General features: G+C 49.6%; 4 protein-coding genes and 1 non-coding gene across 5 annotated transcripts; 1 reads left to right on the top strand and 4 right to left on the bottom strand.

Annotated features, from left to right (window-relative positions):
• Positions 1-3,598: 3,598 nt before the first annotated feature.
• On the top strand, positions 3,599-3,686 carry ALT_t101. Its single transcript is given in 2 exon segments — positions 3,599-3,636; positions 3,651-3,686. It is a non-coding gene; the product is annotated as a tRNA-Ile (tRNA).
• An 852-nt stretch (positions 3,687-4,538) lies between these two features.
• ALT_4931 (cell wall mannoprotein 1 family protein) lies at positions 4,539-5,381 on the bottom strand (the record flags this gene model as incomplete). Its single annotated transcript, XM_033558960.1, has 1 exon — positions 4,539-5,381. The coding sequence occupies one exon, from the start codon at positions 5,379-5,381 to the stop codon at positions 4,539-4,541; it is 843 nt and encodes a 280-aa protein (XP_033414851.1).
• Positions 5,382-10,633: 5,252 nt separating this feature from the next.
• On the bottom strand, positions 10,634-11,099 carry ALT_4930 (extracellular guanyl-specific ribonuclease RntA; the record flags this gene model as incomplete). The annotated part of the gene is made up of 2 exons (XM_033558961.2): positions 10,634-11,014; positions 11,085-11,099. The coding sequence occupies 2 exons, from the start codon at positions 11,097-11,099 to the stop codon at positions 10,634-10,636; spliced, it is 396 nt and encodes a 131-aa protein (XP_033414852.1).
• A 1,155-nt stretch (positions 11,100-12,254) lies between these two features.
• Positions 12,255-14,247, bottom strand: ALT_4929 (amino acid permease; the record flags this gene model as incomplete). The annotated part of the gene is made up of 8 exons (XM_033558962.2): positions 12,255-12,667; positions 12,716-13,087; positions 13,136-13,230; positions 13,283-13,462; positions 13,512-13,669; positions 13,720-13,846; positions 13,893-14,004; positions 14,055-14,247. The coding sequence occupies 8 exons, from the start codon at positions 14,245-14,247 to the stop codon at positions 12,255-12,257; spliced, it is 1,650 nt and encodes a 549-aa protein (XP_033414853.2).
• A 1,390-nt stretch (positions 14,248-15,637) lies between these two features.
• ALT_4928 (cutinase family protein) lies at positions 15,638-16,404 on the bottom strand (the record flags this gene model as incomplete). The annotated part of the gene is made up of 3 exons (XM_033558963.2): positions 15,638-15,905; positions 15,960-16,177; positions 16,237-16,404. 3 exons carry the CDS (start codon positions 16,402-16,404, stop codon positions 15,638-15,640), a joined length of 654 nt encoding a protein of 217 aa, XP_033414854.1.
• Between the last annotated feature and the right edge of the window lie 2,330 nt (positions 16,405-18,734).

Below are 18,734 nucleotides of genomic sequence, written 5' to 3'. Positions count from 1 at the left end.
ATGTCTCTTGAGTCCTGAGCAGGACATACGACTATCAAGCTCTGTGGAATGTATAGCAGATGCTTGAATCTCATTTAGAGACTGTCTCTTTTATTTCATTGTCTAGATGATGTCTTGCAACACTCCCTTTTTTTGTATCTCTCAGCGTAGTCGCGTTTCACGTCTCGTGTCTGTGTTGAGGCGTTTCGAGCTAGGTCTCCGTGTTTCAATCGACCTCTTGTTTCGTTCAATGTGTTTTCTCTTATTTTGTTTCCTTCCTTATTCCTTTCTCATCCTTTTGTTCCAAGGGTATTACACCCCGGCGACGACAAGTTCCCTCATGAACTCATGAGCGGGTGTCGGTTGCTGTATGCCTCTAATACCCAAATCTATGGGATACCAATAAGCATGTTGGCACAATCTGAATCATGTCGTGTGTCAGCATGAAAGTCAGTATCCTACATTCCTCAAACCAACCCCGGGTGGCGCGTTGACAGAGCGTGCTGGGTGGCCAAGACCATTGCCCCGTCTTGTGCAGTGGGTTCGATTCCCACCATGGGTAGTTGTCTCTGTCGTTAACGGCATGGTTCCATGAGGATTGACAAACTTGAAGCTGACTCCGCTTCGTTTTCTCCTTGCCTCACTGCTCGCCTGATATTTGCTACTATGCGTGGTTTTGAGGATCGACTGGCTTCGTGTCTCCCTCCGCTTGGCCTTTTCCTCGTTTCACTGCTCGGCACTTTCGGCTATTGTACGTGATTGAAGGAACTGAATTTGTTTGCCTCTGTTGGCTCAGTTGATACGTTTGACCCTGGACGTACAACTCATTCAGATATGTCACAAGATTCGTCGGTTGTCTGTTTCTGCATCTTTTCTGTGAGCATGGTTGTCGAGTCTTCACGTCGGCCTCGCACGTATTCTCCGGCCCCGGATGACAGCCGTTGTGTCGATTGACATTGTTGACTTGTTACTGCTCGCATTGAGTTTGAGTGCATGATCTTCAACCTGACCTGGTTACCGTCTTTTTCTGTTCCCGGAGCGAGGCTTCTCTCGTTGGTAACATGAGTAGGACGAAAGGTAGTTGAACGAAGGCGGTGTCCTTGCTATCCTGCCTACGCGTGATTGTGCGCGACCTGAGCCTGGTTTCATCAAGGGAGTTGACACTGTCATCATGGCACTGCCTTTGACAAGTTGAACATACGCCTGCTGCCTGATCAGAGTCATACGAATGTGCTTCTTGCCATTGTCGCATCGGGGTAGCAGCCAGCCCCATTGCAGAAACGACGGCATCAAAAGCAAAAAGAAATAGGAGTTCGAGAACATCTTGTCCCCATGTTACAGCGAGCGTGCGTTCTTCGTATGCCCACATGGCTCGACCGACTAGTACTCTATATATGTTTCTCCGACCGATCTCTGAATCAATCTTGCTGATGCCTGACGTTCAGGCGCTTGTATGCGAGGTTGTTGGATAACGGAACGACCAAAGACGTTATATATAAGGGCCGCCGGTTGTGTTGATGCCTGACATTCAGGCGCTTGTATGCACGGCCACAGGTCTCATGTATTGACGACTCGACTTCCGAGGAGATTGGCACTCACGCCATGCTATTGTTTTGGTGGATTGCATCGTGCAGTCTCACGCACAATACTGGCAGCGTCTTCGTTTTGTCGCCAAGGTATGATAAGCAACTGGTTTCTCTTCCTATTGGGTCTCCCCGAGGCTGCATGGAACTTGGGATACACCGGTGTCTACCGTCGGCGCTGCAAACACTGCCTACTTCGCGTTCGCCGCGAACCGCCTATCTACTGTACCTAGACCTTGCCTTCGGTTGGTACTCGCCATGGCTCGCTGTCCCGACTAGCGTCTTAGCAGTTCCTTTACCCATCGGAGCTCGGAATTCCGAGTTCAAGAAATTTTTTTTTAAATCATTCGGATCTTTCCGAATATGCGGGCCATGCGGGTTTCACTTTTTTGTGGGTTGTCGGTTGTGTGGGCTTGCGGTTCTGAGGGTCCTGGGGGATTTGGGTAGGAGTGGCGAGCAGGGTTCGACTCCTTGTTAGCAGCGCCCGGCTGGGGGCAAAGCACCTCCTTCCCGTCGGTCTCGAGCCGGCAAAAACAAAAAACAATATCGCTGCTATTACAGTTTCCTATTTTTGCCATTGAGGATCGTTGTGCATGCTAACAATACTTGTTTTAGTCCCATTGTTCAAAGGTCGACTTCCATCCCTCCGCCTCTTCGTTTCAAGACACCTTGCAACCGTCCCCGGACATGGTCTTCCGCCCACTGAAACGATCAAAGAAAAACTGGTACAGATTCACGATGGACGGGGATACTAGTGGATGTCTTCTTGTTGTCGGTGGTTGACGTGACATATGAGTCCGTAGCGTTCCTGACGGATTTGGACTCCTCTGTCCACAAGTTTTCGCTCACCTGGTAGAATTGATGCACAATCACCTTTGCCGCATAAACGTCTCGGGAGCATTTTTCGAGTCCACGGTTTCTCTCAGTAAATTGATGAGAACGAATTGACGCTCCTCTTGGATACTTTGCAGCAAGGCTCTGTCCCTACCATGAATGACTGCAGAAAGCTTAGATTGCTTTGGTATTCTCTTCATGATTGCGGCTCTAGTAGCAGGACTCAGATGTTCCAAGCACGAATTCTTGTCGAAGTTTTCGAACTCTCCATGTTCGGGGCCCATATTAATGGCCTTTCTAAATTGACCACTGACGGTTCCGTCGACATGGCACATGGGATTGGCAGATCATTGCCGTGACCGTGTCACAGAATGTATCTCTCGTAGACAGTGTGTAGGTACTTTCTCATTTGTCTCTTTATCAGGGTACTTATACTGGTACAGGTCTTTACTTCAATTCGTATTCCTCGACTTTTCCGAATCCTTGAGGATCACCACATCATACATTTGGTTGCAATGCAACTGACTCGAGGAAATATATATTGTCAGTTCATCGCGGCCAGTTTCTACTCCCGATGTTGAATGGCATCGGCTGCAGATAATGGATCGACGGGCTGGAACTGAGGCTTGATTCCAGCCGCAAGTAAAACATCATGAATATATTTCACTTCCCCTAGTCATCAATACATAAAATCACTTAAGGCTGTATCCTCAAAATATGTATACTCTACAACCAGAGCAGTGTCCATCGGGCCAAAGATACTTCCCAACACGAGGAATAGAGTTGATATCAGGATACAAATCCAAACTCCGCAGTCGTTATGGACCCGCCTGTGGCGCGAACTGGGACCACTGAAAATCTCTGCAAATTAGACTTTGGAACTCCTTAAGTCCAGCGAACTATCATCTTCCATCTGCCGTCTTGATCTCCTGAAGAAACTTTGTCAAGTCCTTCTTACTTCTGCTACGCCCCTTGTAGTATTTCATTGGCAAGCATTGAATACGGTCGCAAACGAGGACATCCAATTCAATACATCACCCTCGCAAATCGTCGAATCCTCATACCCAAACAGGAGCGACAAGATAAATTTATTCACAACTGACATTTTTTGCTCACTGGTATAAATCTTTCCGGCATGATAGTTTGCGTGTCAAAACGGATAACGATATGGATTATAAATCTAGACTAACATTACTAACTACGGACGCGTAGCTCAGTTGGTTAGAGCGACGAGCTTATGAGGTCGTCTGTGATCCTCGTAGGTCGGGAGTTCGACTCTCCCCGTGTCCATGTTTTTTACTTTTTTACTTTTCCTGGTTCTGTTTGACGCACTCGTCGACGGACAGTAACCCTTTCTTACCGACCAGTTTGAATTATTTACATGTATTATTGCTTTCTATTTCATCGGATTATGTTAAGAATCACGTTACTCTGGCCGATCACTGCGTTTGTCGCAAATCAGGTGACGCTCTGTTGGGATTGACAGTTCTCCGCCCAATAATTTTGACATGCTGAGGCTCAGACTGAGGCGTACAGTGTAGTAGCATACCAATACCGCTTTGTCGTGCACGTTGACAGAAGCATATCTCGTGCTGGAGGTCGAAGGCCAAACAAGCTTCGATGAAATATGCAACACTGCTGTCAATCTCGATCCTGGGATGCAGGCATGTTCATCGGCATAATTAATATGCATTGCCCAATTTGCTCGGAAGTCGACAAGTTGTCATTCAAGACCTAGGGATCATGGCTCTAAAACTCTTGCTGATTCAAATGGGACTGACTAACAGACAAGCATTTACTCTACAAGGCTACGCTACTTGGAAGGAAGGCAGGCACTGACAAGTATACAGAGATATCAATTATTAAAACTATATTGCGTACAGACGGATCCAAGCCGATGAACCGGATCCGACGGTGGATTAACAAGTACAAAGATCGGATGGAAAGGCGACAAGCCCGATGGTGTCATTGCCATTGTCCTCGCGTAACGCTCTCATGAACCGATCGTTGGAACCCTGGTCTTGCCTCGTGAATGATCATCATCAACGTTCCCATCGCATCATTGCGTTGCTCTCCGCCGTCCGCCGTCCGACTTGTGTTTTGACTCATAGAGTCAACAGTGAAAGTCAGAAAGGGGGGCGCTTAGAAAGCGACGGCGATGGCGGCAGCGACGACGGCACCGCCGAGAGAGTAGCTGAAGTGCTCCTTGCTGGCGGCGCCAGTGGCGAGGAGGTTGGTGCTGGTGGAGGCAGTGGCAGAGCCAGTGCTGGAGCCGGAGCCGCCCTTGGTGGGGGTAGCGCTGGTGGAGGGGGTAGCGGAGGCGCTGCCGGAGGCGGTACCGGTGGGGATGACGGCGGTGGAAGTGGCCGTCTTGGTGACGGTGCCGGTGGCAGTGGAGGTCTCGGTGGCGGTCTTGGTCTCAGTGGCAGAGGCAGAAGAGGAAGCAGTGCCGGTGGAGCTGGCGGCGTCCTTGTAGGCGTCGATACCCTTCTGGATGGCGGCGGTGATGCCAGCGGAGAGCTGAGCGGCGATGTCGGAGAGAGACTCGGGGACCTTGGCAGAGATGGCCTTGGCCAGGTTGTCGGCGGCGGTGTACTGGGCCTGGAGGTCCTGGTAGACGGTGCCACCGGCGTTGGCGGCGACGAACTGGTCCTTCTTGGAGATGAGGTCGCTGACGACGCCCTCGACCTGCTTGGTCAGGTCCTGGACGGGGGAGGTCAGAGCCAGAGCATCGCCGGTGCTGAGGGCAGCGCCGTTCTTGACGGTGTCGACACCGGAGTTGATGGTGCTGACGAGCTTCTCAGAGGCGGACTTGACGGCGGAGGGGTCACCACCGTTGTAGGAGGAGACGGCGGAGGCCAGAGCAGAGGTCTGGGCCTGGATGTCGGAGATGACACCGACGGCACCTCCCTGACGAGAGACCAGAGTGGGCGTGGCCAGGGCACCGGTGAGGCCGAGAGTGACGAGGAGGGCAGAGAAACGCATTTTGACCGACGAAAGGTGGTATTATAGATTAGTGGTATCTAAAAAATGTAGTTGTATAGATGGACAGAATCGAGTGAGCCAAACGAATGGGATCGACCGAGCAAGCGAAAGACTGGATCTGATTTTTCTTCTCTGGGATCTGAGAGACAAAGAGGAAGAAGGGATCGAGCAGTGACCTGGGAGGTTGTATATATAGGGCCTGGTACAGGGATTTAAGATTAAACCTCACATGCACGGGGGGAAGTAATCTACGGACTTGGACTTGGGACCGAGGAAAGTTCGCGATCAGGGGCAGCTTCCCGGATTCTAGCCATGGATGACTATTCTTAGATCTTAGCCACTTCCTACGAGTACGTACTGCACCGGACTCTGATGCTACAGTAGGTACTTTCGAGTCTTTCGTCGCCAATCACGAATGAGTGACCGGGATCCGGGGAAGCGCAACGAGGGATTAATCATTGTCTGGATGGATGGGGTAAGATCAGCGGTCTGGACTCTGTTTGATTCGAGTCGACAGTAGGACTATGGTCTGTTGATCCTCAGCCTTGGTTGCTACTAGATGGCTTGAGAGGACTGAAAAAGCAGACGAACCACCACACAGTCATACCCGAATAGGACAGTCCTCCGTGAGCTACCATGTTAGCGCTGTAACATTGATCTTTTTCGCGTTCGAGATTGGTAGAGTCCCTGCACTAATGGCCTAGTCCATACGCACTAAGTGATAAACAGTAAGGACTGCCTAGCACCTCCAAACCCCAGGCCCGCCCCCAGATCCTCATTTGCTCCTCTATCGGAACTCGGGTTCGTCCTAAGCGATGTTGTTTAGTGCGGGTGGTGAATGACTGGATGACGGGAGAAGAGTGAGACAATGGAGAATGTTACCCCGCAGCCCACTCGCACTGGCTCTTTCCATGATTCTGTTGGTTGATCTTCCCTCGCGGTTTCAGTGGCAAAGTCCAATTTTTTAGTCACTTGATGCACACTATCGAGCACAGAGTCAAGGATCCGGAAATTACTTACTCAATTCTATCCATAAGATGCCTTACAAGGTGGTGTGATGTTGGTTCAGATTGCCTAATAATAATGCAAGTGATCTCTTTCCCCATTGCTCTCCCGAGACACCAAATGCTTCAGTTTGGGATCTGCATCTGGTCTCATTTCTTTATCAATGCGTCTGATCTCCGATTTCGATACTACCTAAAACGCGATCGAGTTACACGCTCTCACTTCGATCTCGAGATTATCGTATTACCCCATATTTCCCCTCGGAAATCCACCTCGGTTACTCGTGCCTGGCCGCGGAGCCTGGGACCCTCTCTGACTGTAAGCGCAATGGCGAATGTGGCGGAAGTTCGGATCCGCCAAGCGTACCAGCCGGGGTGCCTGGCAAGGAAAATTTCCGTGCGCACTTTTGAGCTCCTCAAATTACGAGTGCCGCTGTTAACTACTCAGTACTGTAATGCCTTGGAGGCAGTACCTGGCAAACAGCTGTCATTCCTCGATGATGATTGGTGGTGTGCATTCGCACAGGTACATGGTAGTAAATGAGTGTCAATAGTAAGACCTGACCAATATCGGCATCAAGTCCGCGGTAGCTCCAACTAGGATTACAGACTACAGCAGAGTGGGTTCAGGATCAGACTTCAAGCTGCAGGAGCCGTGCACAGTCTCAGCTTTGACTGAGCTTAGTCCAAAATACCAAGCTGTCTGCCATGATTCAATAGTTCGGCTGACTTGCAGTAAATCAGGTTTTGGTGGCACGAAGGACTGGGCTTGAGAGTCGGCTTTCTCCTTTGAAGATTGATGCCCATTCTCGAAACTTCGACTTATGCCTCCTAAACCCCTCGATACATGCATGACGTTCTTAAGTCTGGAATCTGGATACTCTGTAAATTCGCCATACGAACGTCGCCCTTATTGTTCCGGTCAGTCGCGAGACATTCGCACAGCTTTCCCAATGAGACATGGTCTGTCCTGGCGACAAAATTGCGCAATTATTGATTGGGCCCCAAGACCTCGCCAGGAGCAGGGGTGGCGGCCGTTAGGGCCGACTCTTAGCCAGGGCAACTGATGCAAGGACTAGTCAGAACATAGAACGGGAGCAGAATGGTGGCGATAATACGTATTTTAATTCCAAGTTCTCGCATAGGGTTTCTTAGGTCTGCGTCGGTCAGCCGCCAACATCCGCTAGACCAGCCTCCTCCGTTTCTGCGACTCAGCCAAGGGACTAAAACGGTTGCTTTGCGGCGTTGACAGAGTTGAATGCTTAGCGCTCCTTTTGGTTTGTTCTTTCTTTCTCGTATCAAAGATCGTCATTGGTCGCCCCTTAATATAACCTGTTGGAGGAGAGTTGATGACACGAAGAACGGGACGTTGTCGTCAAATGGCATCATATCTGGATAACAGAGGACATGTGATCGTCTGGCCGTTCGGACGGGCCTTAATGTAGTGGCAATGGGTGGCCTAACGATCCTTTACAACAGTTGGATGCATGTCAGGTCCCAGAAAGCGTTATGTTGTTGCGGCCTTGCGAGATGCTCAAATTCAGGTAGTGTCTCATACTCTGGCTTGAGCGAGTTCATGGATGACTGACCTTAACTGACACGTCGCTCGAAACAGGATCATGGCGATCATACAAGGCCTGGTCGAGGCATCCCGCCCTGTGTCGCAAAATTAGGGCAGGAAGACGGGAGTTTGATCATCTTTGGGCTTCAAGACAGCCACAAGCAATTTTCCAATCGCGTTGGAATTGACTTACGGCACTTCCATCCACCATCGTCTTCTCCCACGCAGGAATGTCTGCCTTCCAATTTGCGATTGCTCAAAGAAGATGGGTTCACCTTTGGAAGGTGATTTGTCGGAGCCTTGAAACGCCAAGCGGAAACAACCACAGATTCTCAATAGCCTGAAACCAACCAGGCTTGTCTTGACGGGGTATTACCTTCTCCCTGTACACGGTGACAGAGTACGGAGTAGTGCAGTAACAAAGCCAGATTGGTGGCTACCAATCTGATTGCCTCAATGGCAACTCACTCGATGTGATCTGATCCGATATCGCGGTGGTTCCCTTGTTTCGCAGAGACAAATGACCACCTATTTGGCAATTTCCTGATTACTGCTCGTTATCAGGATCGGCTTAAGACCGGTGGTGCATGGACTCGCTAATGCTCAGGCGTCTCCCAAGTGTTTGCCTGAGTTTCGCGGAAAACAATAGGTCGATTAACAGTACTTTCACCCACAGGAACAAGCAGGCGATACTTACAGCAGTCAATGGATGCTAACCGTCAATAGCAGGGTCTTCCTTTCTATGAAGGGGCCTCTGCATCTTGGAACTTGACGCGCTGTCATGTAGAGCTCCGGAACCCGCGGGTTCAAACTCAGCACGGGTGCATGGTCGACATCGGAGGCAGCAGCATCGTGATGCCCGCACAACTTTCAACTCTCCTCCATCGCACCTGGGCGGATGCAATGAGGTATACTCTTACAGTGCTTGAGTGCTTGTCAAAGGGCGATTGACGTCTCATACATCTCCTGCAATATCTCGAGCTCCTCTCCGTTTCTCGATCTCGACGAACCGTTTAGAGGGCACAAATACGGCGATGTATCTCTCAATTTGGACACCACATCCTCCTTGAAGGAGTCCATAAGTTTTCTTCAGTCATGATAGACTCGACCGTGCGATCGCGCTTTTCGCCCTGGAGCCCATCCGTTTCGATTTGGTCCATTGTGTTTATCCGGACTGGGTGCTACCTGCTTCTTCCCCTGGGTTCTTAACCTCGATCAAAAGCGATGGCCGTCGCATTTCATCCACGGTACACTCTCATCCCTCCCTGTCATCCTGATGTTCGCAGGGTTTTCGATAGACCGGGCAAGGAGCCCTTCGCTCTTTTTTGCACTGATTCAGTACTTTTACTGAATCATGCAAACGGTTAGCCAACCTCTGTGATCGTATATCCCACAAAGGAGAAACTCCAGGAACATCTATGTGCGCGGTCATGTCCATCCTTCCGGTTCCATCCATGTCGCGCTTGGCACGCCTGTATTACTGTCAAACGTCAACGCAACGCAAGTTTTCATTAAGCATGTATTTTGCTCTACCGTGGGGGCTGCTCGCAGGATTTGAACCAGTCGCTCCAGCCATTCCTTTCTGCACTTATTGACCCCTTCTCGCCTGAAGGGTGCGGGCATTGGACGGCTGATGGTCTCCAAAGAGCAGATTCTTGATCAGGGTCGAAGTTCTCACACGTAGTCATTCAATCCAGCGACTAAACTTCCGTAGGCAAATGTTCTGCTTCAGGCAGGAGAGGGAAGGGAGACCTGTCGATCACGGTATTCGTTAGCCATGCATCGTGTAGCGATATCACCTTACTGAAATATTACCTATATCTCTTTGTAGAACCCCCTAAACAGCCTTCCATAGTCATACCTTCTTGCCCGTGGAGTCGACTGTGCTTCTTTGCTGTGAGATAATGGATCTGACATCCTAGAAACTTGGTAAGCTCGTTATCTATGGTATGATACCGTGTTGCGTCTTTGTCATGATGACTAGGCATAAAGCTCGATGGATTGCTACAGCTCATATTTGTGAGCGCGAAAGACATGTTATGCTGAGCCCATGTGATGTGGGGCGGGTTGTCAACTCATAGATAAGCAACCAAGCACTTGATAGGCGAGGAGTCTCTTGATAGGTAGTAATTCTCACTCGAGCAAGTTGATTTTTTGATCCATCATTGGTAGACTGGGAGGTACCGCTCAGCTCCGTGGCAGATAAGAAAGAGGGGCTCTTCTTATGCTCCTTGCACCATTGTTCCGAGGATTGATATATATCTTCACGCTTCCGTATGAGGCGTCACTTCATACATATATACAGTAGACAACTATAGCAGATTGGAAAAGCGAGATTTGAAGAAGCGTCCGTAAGGATATATATCCAGTTGGGAGACACTTTGGAGTTATCTCGTCGTTCAATCTATGTCTGGACTCTCAAGACATAAGCGACAAGTTCCGAGCCAGGTCATCCGCGATTTATGAGAGCTATAAGGGCTGGGAGAACATCTGTCAAGGGAATCATCTTTATCATATATGACCATTTCAGAAGACTTGTTCAGCTTCAAACTCTATCCAATAAGTAAGGGCATGAACTGAACCACGGGTATGAATCATCGTTAAATTTATTTTGAGAGTCCTCGCTGAACCTAGACACTAGGACACAAACAACCAATCGTGTACTGCCAGCAGCCCTGCATCAAAGCTTAAGTGCAAGCGACAAAGTTGTTTCCACTAGCACCGGTATGTGTAATAACACCAGCCAGCTCATCATTGCTGTTGAAGACAACGCGATCCGCACCAGGGGAACCACCAGTGTAGGTCCGTCCGGAGCTCAGGATAGGCCACTCATAGTAGGGGCTGGAGACGGGGAAGTCGAAGCCCTCGTAGTTGTTGTACTTGTGGGGATAGTTGTTGCTGCCGACGGTCTCGTCCGAGGAGTACAGCTCATAGCCGGCTTCCTGAGCGGCGCTCACGGCGCTCGCACTGTAGCAGTTGCTGCCGCAGGTGTAGGCGCAGGCGCGGGTGTCGAGTTCAGTAGGGGCGGCCAGGACAGGGGCGAGCAGCAGGGCTGCGACGGCGATGATCTGGTTGTTTTGTTAGGATGGCGGAACGCTTATCGCGGTCCAGGTGCGGGTTGTGTATCGGGGGACGTACCTTGTTGTACAACATCTTGATCGACGGGGAAAGTGGAGGATCTTCAGGGGGTCTGATCTGAGCTGTGTTCCTTGGTTCGTACGAAGCTGTGAGATCCAGTGCGGAATGCCAGGCTTAAATATTATCGTTTACTGGTCGTCTAGACATCGTTGGTCGCCCGGATTCCCCGACGTTGTAGATTGTGCAGCACCAGGCCAGCCGCGTATCGCGATAGGATAGTCAATATGGGGTTACATTTCGGTGCTCTCCGCCAGAACACTGGATAACCGATTCGGCAGACGTGATGCCGATCCCGTCAGAATGCCGATCATATCTGGAATCCAGGATGACGACGCTACTTGGCGGCAAATTCGAAACAGTCCAGTCTCCTTGTCGAAGCGAATCGTAACTTGCTCAGTGTCTGTGGTTGGATAGTCCATATCCCGTGATGAAGTGAATGGCGGCCAAAGCATCAGGGGATAGAGGAGATCCCCCTCTCTGTGGTCCCGTTGACCAAGAGCGCGGTCTGATTCGAAGCGAGGAGGTTATCAGTTGGTGCTTATCCGAGACGCTAGTTGATGGTCTGCAGAATAACTCGGCAATGGCTGTCCAATCACTTGGCATTCTGGACATCACGATGTTGATCTGATGGTTTGGAGTGTTCTTTGCGGGGATCCTCCACCCGTGAATTCAGGTCCTCATATACCAGAATGGATCCATGTCGAAGCGAATTTCATCTCTTCGTCCAAGCGGTTTCGATGGAATCAGTAGGAGAGAATCATTGCTACCCATACACTTCCCCACGACGAGCATCATCGCCTGGCAATCTAGCTTATCAGTCATGAAAAGCTCTTCCACGGGGATGGGATCTCCGACGGAATCCGCAATCACGGCCCACATCCTAACATGGAACCACTCCCGTTTACCAGGGACCTTAATTTGCAGGCCGCCTTGGAACCGAGCTGTCTACTCTATATTATGCATAGATATCTGCAACTTCTTTTCGTACACGGTCTATTGTTGGTGGAATAACTTCATTATGTTGATTCAGGTTTACAGGCCGATAGCTGACGTGTACGACAGCAGGAGCCGAGGTCTAAAGTATCGAGCAGTTACTGAATAAACTGGAGGTACCTCAGCATGTTTGGATTGCTCTAAGAAGTATCGATTCATTCTACTATTATCAAATTCTCAACCAATGACAATGGCTGATACTCGAGACCACCATGATTTCTGTTCCTTGACTGGCGGTTCATCCGCCTCATCTACGTCTGGTGACTCCCTCCTGCCTGTCCAGATATCCATCTCTTCTAGCTTCACCCACCTAGTCTTGTGCCAGAACTTATAGCCCAAAACAAATAGGGCAAACACAGGAAGCAATATATAGTTGATCACAAAATCGTCCGCGCTGAATGGATTTAAAAACGCCGTATATCCTTGGAAGAATACCAGGAAGATGTTCAGTGCGACAGCGAAGTATGTACCCCACGGATACAACCACGCCTTAAAGGGCAGTTTCGCAGGATCCTCTCCCTGCACGACCAAGGCTTGACGGAAGCGAATATGGCAGATTCCGATTACGGCCCAGACGATGAATGTCGCCACTGTCATTGGTTAACAGACAGAAATCGGAGGACGAGAAGTCAACTCACCACCGGACAAAGTGATCAAGGCCGAATAGATCTTTCCGGCCCCCGAGGACTGTGTCAGGAACACAATACAGGTAAAAAGGTTGGAGAATATCAAAGCAACCCAGGGTACCCCCGCGCTATTGGTGCGTCCGATGAATCGAGGTGCTTTGCCATTACGAGCCATGAAGAGCAAAGTGCGAGACGCTACGTAGAGGGAACCGTTTCCTGCAGATATGACGCTGATCACAATGAGCGCGTTGATCAGATGAGCTGCAGGCAAAATACCAGCATCCGTTAAAGCGATTGTCAAGGGTGAGCTTGCTGCATTGGAGCTTGAGCCCAATAGTCTCTTGTCATTGTACGGTAGCAGTATTCCGATGAAGAACATCGTTCCTATAGCAGTCAGTAGACAGAATCTGTTAGTTGATGACTTTTTCTCACCGATATAGAAAATCAGAATCCGCCAAAACACCTGGCGGATGGCTGTGGGGACAGCTTTGCGTGGGTTTGCCGATTCCCCTGCAGTAATTCCAACCCTACGCAATCAATACAAGGTCTTCGTGTCCGTAATTCAACCTTCTGACTTACATCTCTGTCCCCGCATATAACGTTCCGGCAACGACAAAGGTCCGGGCAACACCATTGATAGAGTCCGCAAAAGGCCCCGGATCATGCCAGTACTTGAATCCAATTGGCTGAGGGCCTATCCCCCCTGTACTGATGCAAATCGCCAGTATAAAGAACGCAATGAGGGCCAGTATTTTGATTCTGGCAATAGTCAATCAAATGCACGTAGGGAGATCCGCAGGAGACATACAATGATAGCCAAAATTCCATCTCGCCATAGGCCAAAACGCCTAGATTAGACAGACCCAGAAATATGAACCAGAATATGAGTATCCAACCCCATTGAGGTACAGCATCGGTCCAGTATCCTATAACAAGCGAGATGGCATTATATTCATTGGCAAGAACCTAGAGTGGTCAGGACTGAGAGTCACAGTAGAAGAGCAGGTTCGGCCTACCGTCACCCATAGATACCAGTAAGCCCATCCTAGCCCAAAAGCAAGAGAGTCATCGATGAAACGCTGCGCATACTCGGTAAAGGAGCCAGTAACCGGAATGAGTGTAGCCATTTCGCCCAACGATTGCCTTGCTCATCAGCCATGGCTATTTAAGAGACTCGGCTAGGACTTACATGACAAAGAAAACTATGATACCAACCAAAGAAAAGCTGATCAACACCCCCGCTGGACCGCCCTTGCTGAGGGCATTGCCCGAACCCACCAGCAAGCCGGGTCCAATAATTCCTGGCTTGACGTTAGGCGTGCATTCGCTTGGTTGTCAAAGCGAGACATACCTCCAATAGCGATCATATGTAAATGTCTCGACCGCAGATGTCGTTTCAACGGCGCTGCAAACACATCGTGTCGGCCTTCTCCCACATCAGCCGCCGCGAAACGAGATCGACAGCCCTCCTCGTCCCAAACCTGAGTTTCCGCTCCAAACTGGACTCCATCCTTGTTTGATTTTGCCGCCATTGCCCACCGCATGCAATCTCTCAGACTACGTGGTTTTGCTGAAAGAATTGGCACGCGGAGAGAGCGATGAAACAGGAAGAGCGAGATTTTGTAGACACGATTTGACTGCCTCGCTGCACTATTAAGCTGAAATCTCAGTTTCGGTCAAGAAGCACGTGGGTTACATCCCTCGTCATTGGCAGGCATAAACCACGCTCATTTGTCGGTGATGTCGTGATATTCCCGTAGCGGAGCGTTATCACCCAGATCGTCGCCCCCACCAACGTTATCGACATGTTCGAAGTCGGGACTTGTGAGAGTCAATGAAGGAGCACAAATCTGTCATTCTAATTGCCCAAAATGCCACAACTTCCTTTTCTGCATGGAGCGTCATTGGTGTGCCACTGAATATCGATTTGACTGAATGCTCGTACCAATGTTACACCCTTAATAAAGTCTTGCCCGGTCAGCTTCTGGGAAAGCCAAGAAGCGGAACTGATAACGGCGCCCTCAGAGCAGTCTTGGCCCTTATACGGAGTATCCAAGAACCTTCCCTGTTCGCCATTATTATGATGTATTGCACCATAGCTTCTGCTACTTGTGGAGAAGCACGGTATAGTTGACTCGGCTCGAACTCCTTCGCGATCTCGCATATACGCAGCGCAAACATCGTAGGTGCTGCATCATGAGGGCACAAACGCTCAGACAAGTAAAACATCGTCGAGTATGTGTGCTGTCGGCTAAACTGCGCAACATCTTGCAGAAAACATATCTCGCGGTGCGTCGTATGTCATATGTTGGGAGTTATTCTGCTTGCCTTCGTAGCCTAAAGTTCCGGCCATCAGACTCAGTCACATCAACTTTCTCAAGATTGATTAACGTAAGGGTTAAGGGCTCTTTGGTCAAGTTTCATTGTAGGACTTATTTCCCCTTGTGCTGCATCGGGTCTTGTCTGCATGGGTTGTGGCATCTCGAGATGAGCCAGGGGCTGGTTGAGCCCAACTTCACTCTCGGGGTCTATTGATGAAGGCTAGAGCGAGGCACAGAGCCAAAAGCATCGTGTGAAAAGATCAAGATCTTTTTGTTTAAGATTGTGTCAGTTGCTCGATACGAGGGTTCTCAGTGAATGCAAGCGTATGGATGATTTCTGTTTCAAACTTAGCAGAGACGTGTGCAGAGAGAGTTGACTCAGAATCCATGTCTGATAGTCGAGACGGCCTTCTGTCACATGCCTCCATAGCTCTTGCTTGGAATAGAATTGCATGGCCTAAAAATAATTTACTTTCAAACAGCTGCATCATTCATGAATCGAACAACAAGTTCCTGAATTCCTTTTCATAGATACGTCGACATATGACTATGGACAGACCAGCTTTTCCAATTGTTTTTCCCAGTCAGTGGGCATTGTCATCACCATCCACGATTATCCCTGGACCTTTGAAGCAAGGAATTTAGCAGCATCATCTGCGTCCGCCCCATAGCTCAAGTGGGCAGCGGTGATAATCAGTGTATTATCACAAACCAGATCACCAACAGCGCAATAAATCTTGGTCTGGTCCTTGGGGTAACCCGGGATTTGTCCCTTGTCAACCACATTACGGGTGAAACCAAAAAGAACTACTCCCTTGACCTTAGCTTTCAGATCACTGTCAAGAGCCTGAATCGAGTTATCGATGACAGCAGAACCTTGGCTGTTATATCAGGTTAGCTGCGGGGCTTCACCGTTTCAGATGCAGATGATATACCTGTATCCACCAGCCACGATCTTCGTATTCGGGCACTTGGTGTTAGCCAGGTCGAACATATCCGTGGCCGCATCGATGGACGCCTGATCCGTGTTCTGGGAGAGGAAGTTGGGGGCCAGTTGGGCGGTATATGCGCCGCCTACGCCCTGACAGGCGACCTTGTCGGAGCCGAGATCGTTTTTCAGCGAGCTGCAGACTCCAGGTCCCACAATGAACCCCTAAGCTTGTCAACTCTGTCACGAACTCACGTTAGTGAACGCCTGGGTGAGAGACATACCATGTTGCCCTGCTCGGTGGAGCCTCGAGCAAAGATAAAAGTCACATCACGACACGGGCCGCTCTCGAGCTCGTTAGAGCTCATGCCTTGGCGGGCCTGAATCTGGGGGGCAGGTGCCGCCAGTGCCAGGGTGGCCAAGCCAGCTACGAAGAGTGAGCGCAGAGACATGTCGATGAGGAGCTCAGGCTAGAGATTGATCTGGAATGCCAAAATGACTGGAAGCAGTCTCGACGACCTGGGAGAAGAAGATGCTGGTGGTACTGCACTCAACATCATGCGCAGCACGCGCTTTATATCACTTCAGTATGTCCATATCTGCATACATCCCCGAAGTATGCATATTCAGAGAACTTTCAGGACCTCGTCTTCCTCAACTGCCGACCCGAGGCATCTCATATAGTCAAGAGAAGAACCGTGGATCTACAGGAGTCTCGTGGCTAAGGCTTGAGCTAAGCTTGTCCGCATGTCTCAGGATTGAAGTGTTTCGGCAAAACTTCGCCGGCATACTTCGGAACTATTGCAGATGATTGGGCCTAGATCCTCCACTGCAGAGTGCGGGGAATCATGAGACCTCACGTCTCAAATACTTCCTACGCATCCGCAAGGCTTATTAATAACCCTGATTGGACCGGGTACCTTTTACCCCGTACTGTGGCTGAACTCTATCGCCTGAAGTGCCGGATTCTTCCACGCATCTGCGTGTCTGGGGTAGCAAAATGCATTGCAACGTTGGAGTCAAGTTACGTGCAATGCCGAATCGATGTAGTTCCATGACTCGTAGTCGTGAGGCAGTTTCAGAACGAGGACCTTGCGGAACCGAGGTGTTGAGCATGAGTTGTAAGTTCGATTAGTTTCATGTCTTTCTTCCATGGTTCCGTGCGGGTCTCAAAGTGGCCCAACTCAAAGTGTACCTTGACTCAAATTTGAGATCACCGTTTATTGCTGGTTTCGCAGACGGTTCTGCCCTGAAGTGGATTTCGGAGGTATTTCCTATTGGGGTGGCAATGGAAAGTTAGAACGGTTCTCGCACTTTTATCTGTAGAATGTAGAGGGATAGTATGAGGGATATCTATTCCCTGCCGAGCTCCATCAAATTCACCATGACTCAAAGCCTTACGTGACGGATTGAGGAAGATGGGCTCCCTCTGGAAAAGAAAGCATTGGTGCTGACATGTACATATCTTGCTATTAGCTCAGTCTACGTAACCTGAGTATTTTCACAGCCAGCAACAGAGAGCAGTGCCTACCTACTGTAGTCGACTTGACCATCATTTAGTCACAAGTGCGGAGAATTATCGGTAAATCTTCTGACTCTCTCTTCATCCCAGCAAATCCCGTTACTCTATAATTGCGGCCCGCCTCTTGCTTTTGCGAGACGGTCCGTCTTTCCGATCCCCTACATGGTTTTGATACCGGCGTCTCAAAACTGGTTATTTCCGAAGAAGACCGTGCCGTAGAGTCACACATAGTCCTACATATTTTGGTGCTCTCTGCCTCTCGGTACAACTATCTCCCCTCAACCCTTCTAGTTGAGTGTATTCCAGCTTTGCAAAAGAGAGACCCTTGGGTGGACGGGCCACGAGCGTTCGCTTTTTTAGATACGCATCAGTAGCAAGAGTAAGAGGTAGGGGCTCACAGCGCCTGGCCTATAGCGTAACCCATCAATCTCTAGTCCGCAAACTTCTAGCATGATGTGATATTCCAATTTGAGGATCAATCAAGAACATAAGCATATCATCCCATGGAGAACTCATAAATCTCAATTCAGACATCATCTGGTAGCTGAAAGGATAAGATACTAAGACTCGCTCAACTCCTAAGCTGCAGATTCTGTTACTAACTATAAGAAAGATACATACCGCACTTCAATCATTCAGTGCTCATTGTGGGTCAAACATCACTATGCTGACTTTTACAAGCTCTGTTAAACCCCCTCTAGTAACACCCTCAGTTCCGTGCCACACCGGCGGTCTTCCTCTCAATCCTCAGTCCGCGCTCAAGAATAATCATAGCCATCTCCCAGCGTCACATCTTTCCCAGACACTTGGCCACGTGCCACCAACCCTTCACATAAGCGGCAGGCCTGCAATCACAGCTAGACCCGGTATGTACCTTAGCTTCCCACATACCGAGGCTCTTGATAGGTGTGGCTGTTTTCTTCAACCCGATATGAGCCTTGTGCGGCCATCAGTAACAGAAACAGCAAAGATGGCTCAAATCCCATTGACCGTGGCCATCCAGTCAAGCGAATATCTCATAGACGCCAAGGCATATGGAGTTGGAAAGTATATAATCTGATTCTTTTGTATGCGGACCTCGGTTCTGATCGTATGCGGGCTTCTGTTCAAGCTCTAGTGTGGAGGTCAGTATATGCATACCGATAGCGACAAGACAATGTAAAGCAATAAGAAAGTAGATTAGCGGAATTCTTACCCGAAAGTAAGTTCATGCATGCTAACCGCAGACAGGCAGTTTCAGCATTGCGTCTCATTCCTGGA

This window comes from Aspergillus lentulus, assembly GCF_001445615.1.
Source record: "Aspergillus lentulus DNA, contig: Alt09, strain: IFM 54703, whole genome shotgun sequence".
Taxonomy (NCBI): domain Eukaryota; kingdom Fungi; phylum Ascomycota; class Eurotiomycetes; order Eurotiales; family Aspergillaceae; genus Aspergillus; species Aspergillus lentulus.
The sequence above is the reverse complement of the archived record's forward strand: the minus strand, read 5'-3'. Positions and strand labels throughout refer to the sequence as shown.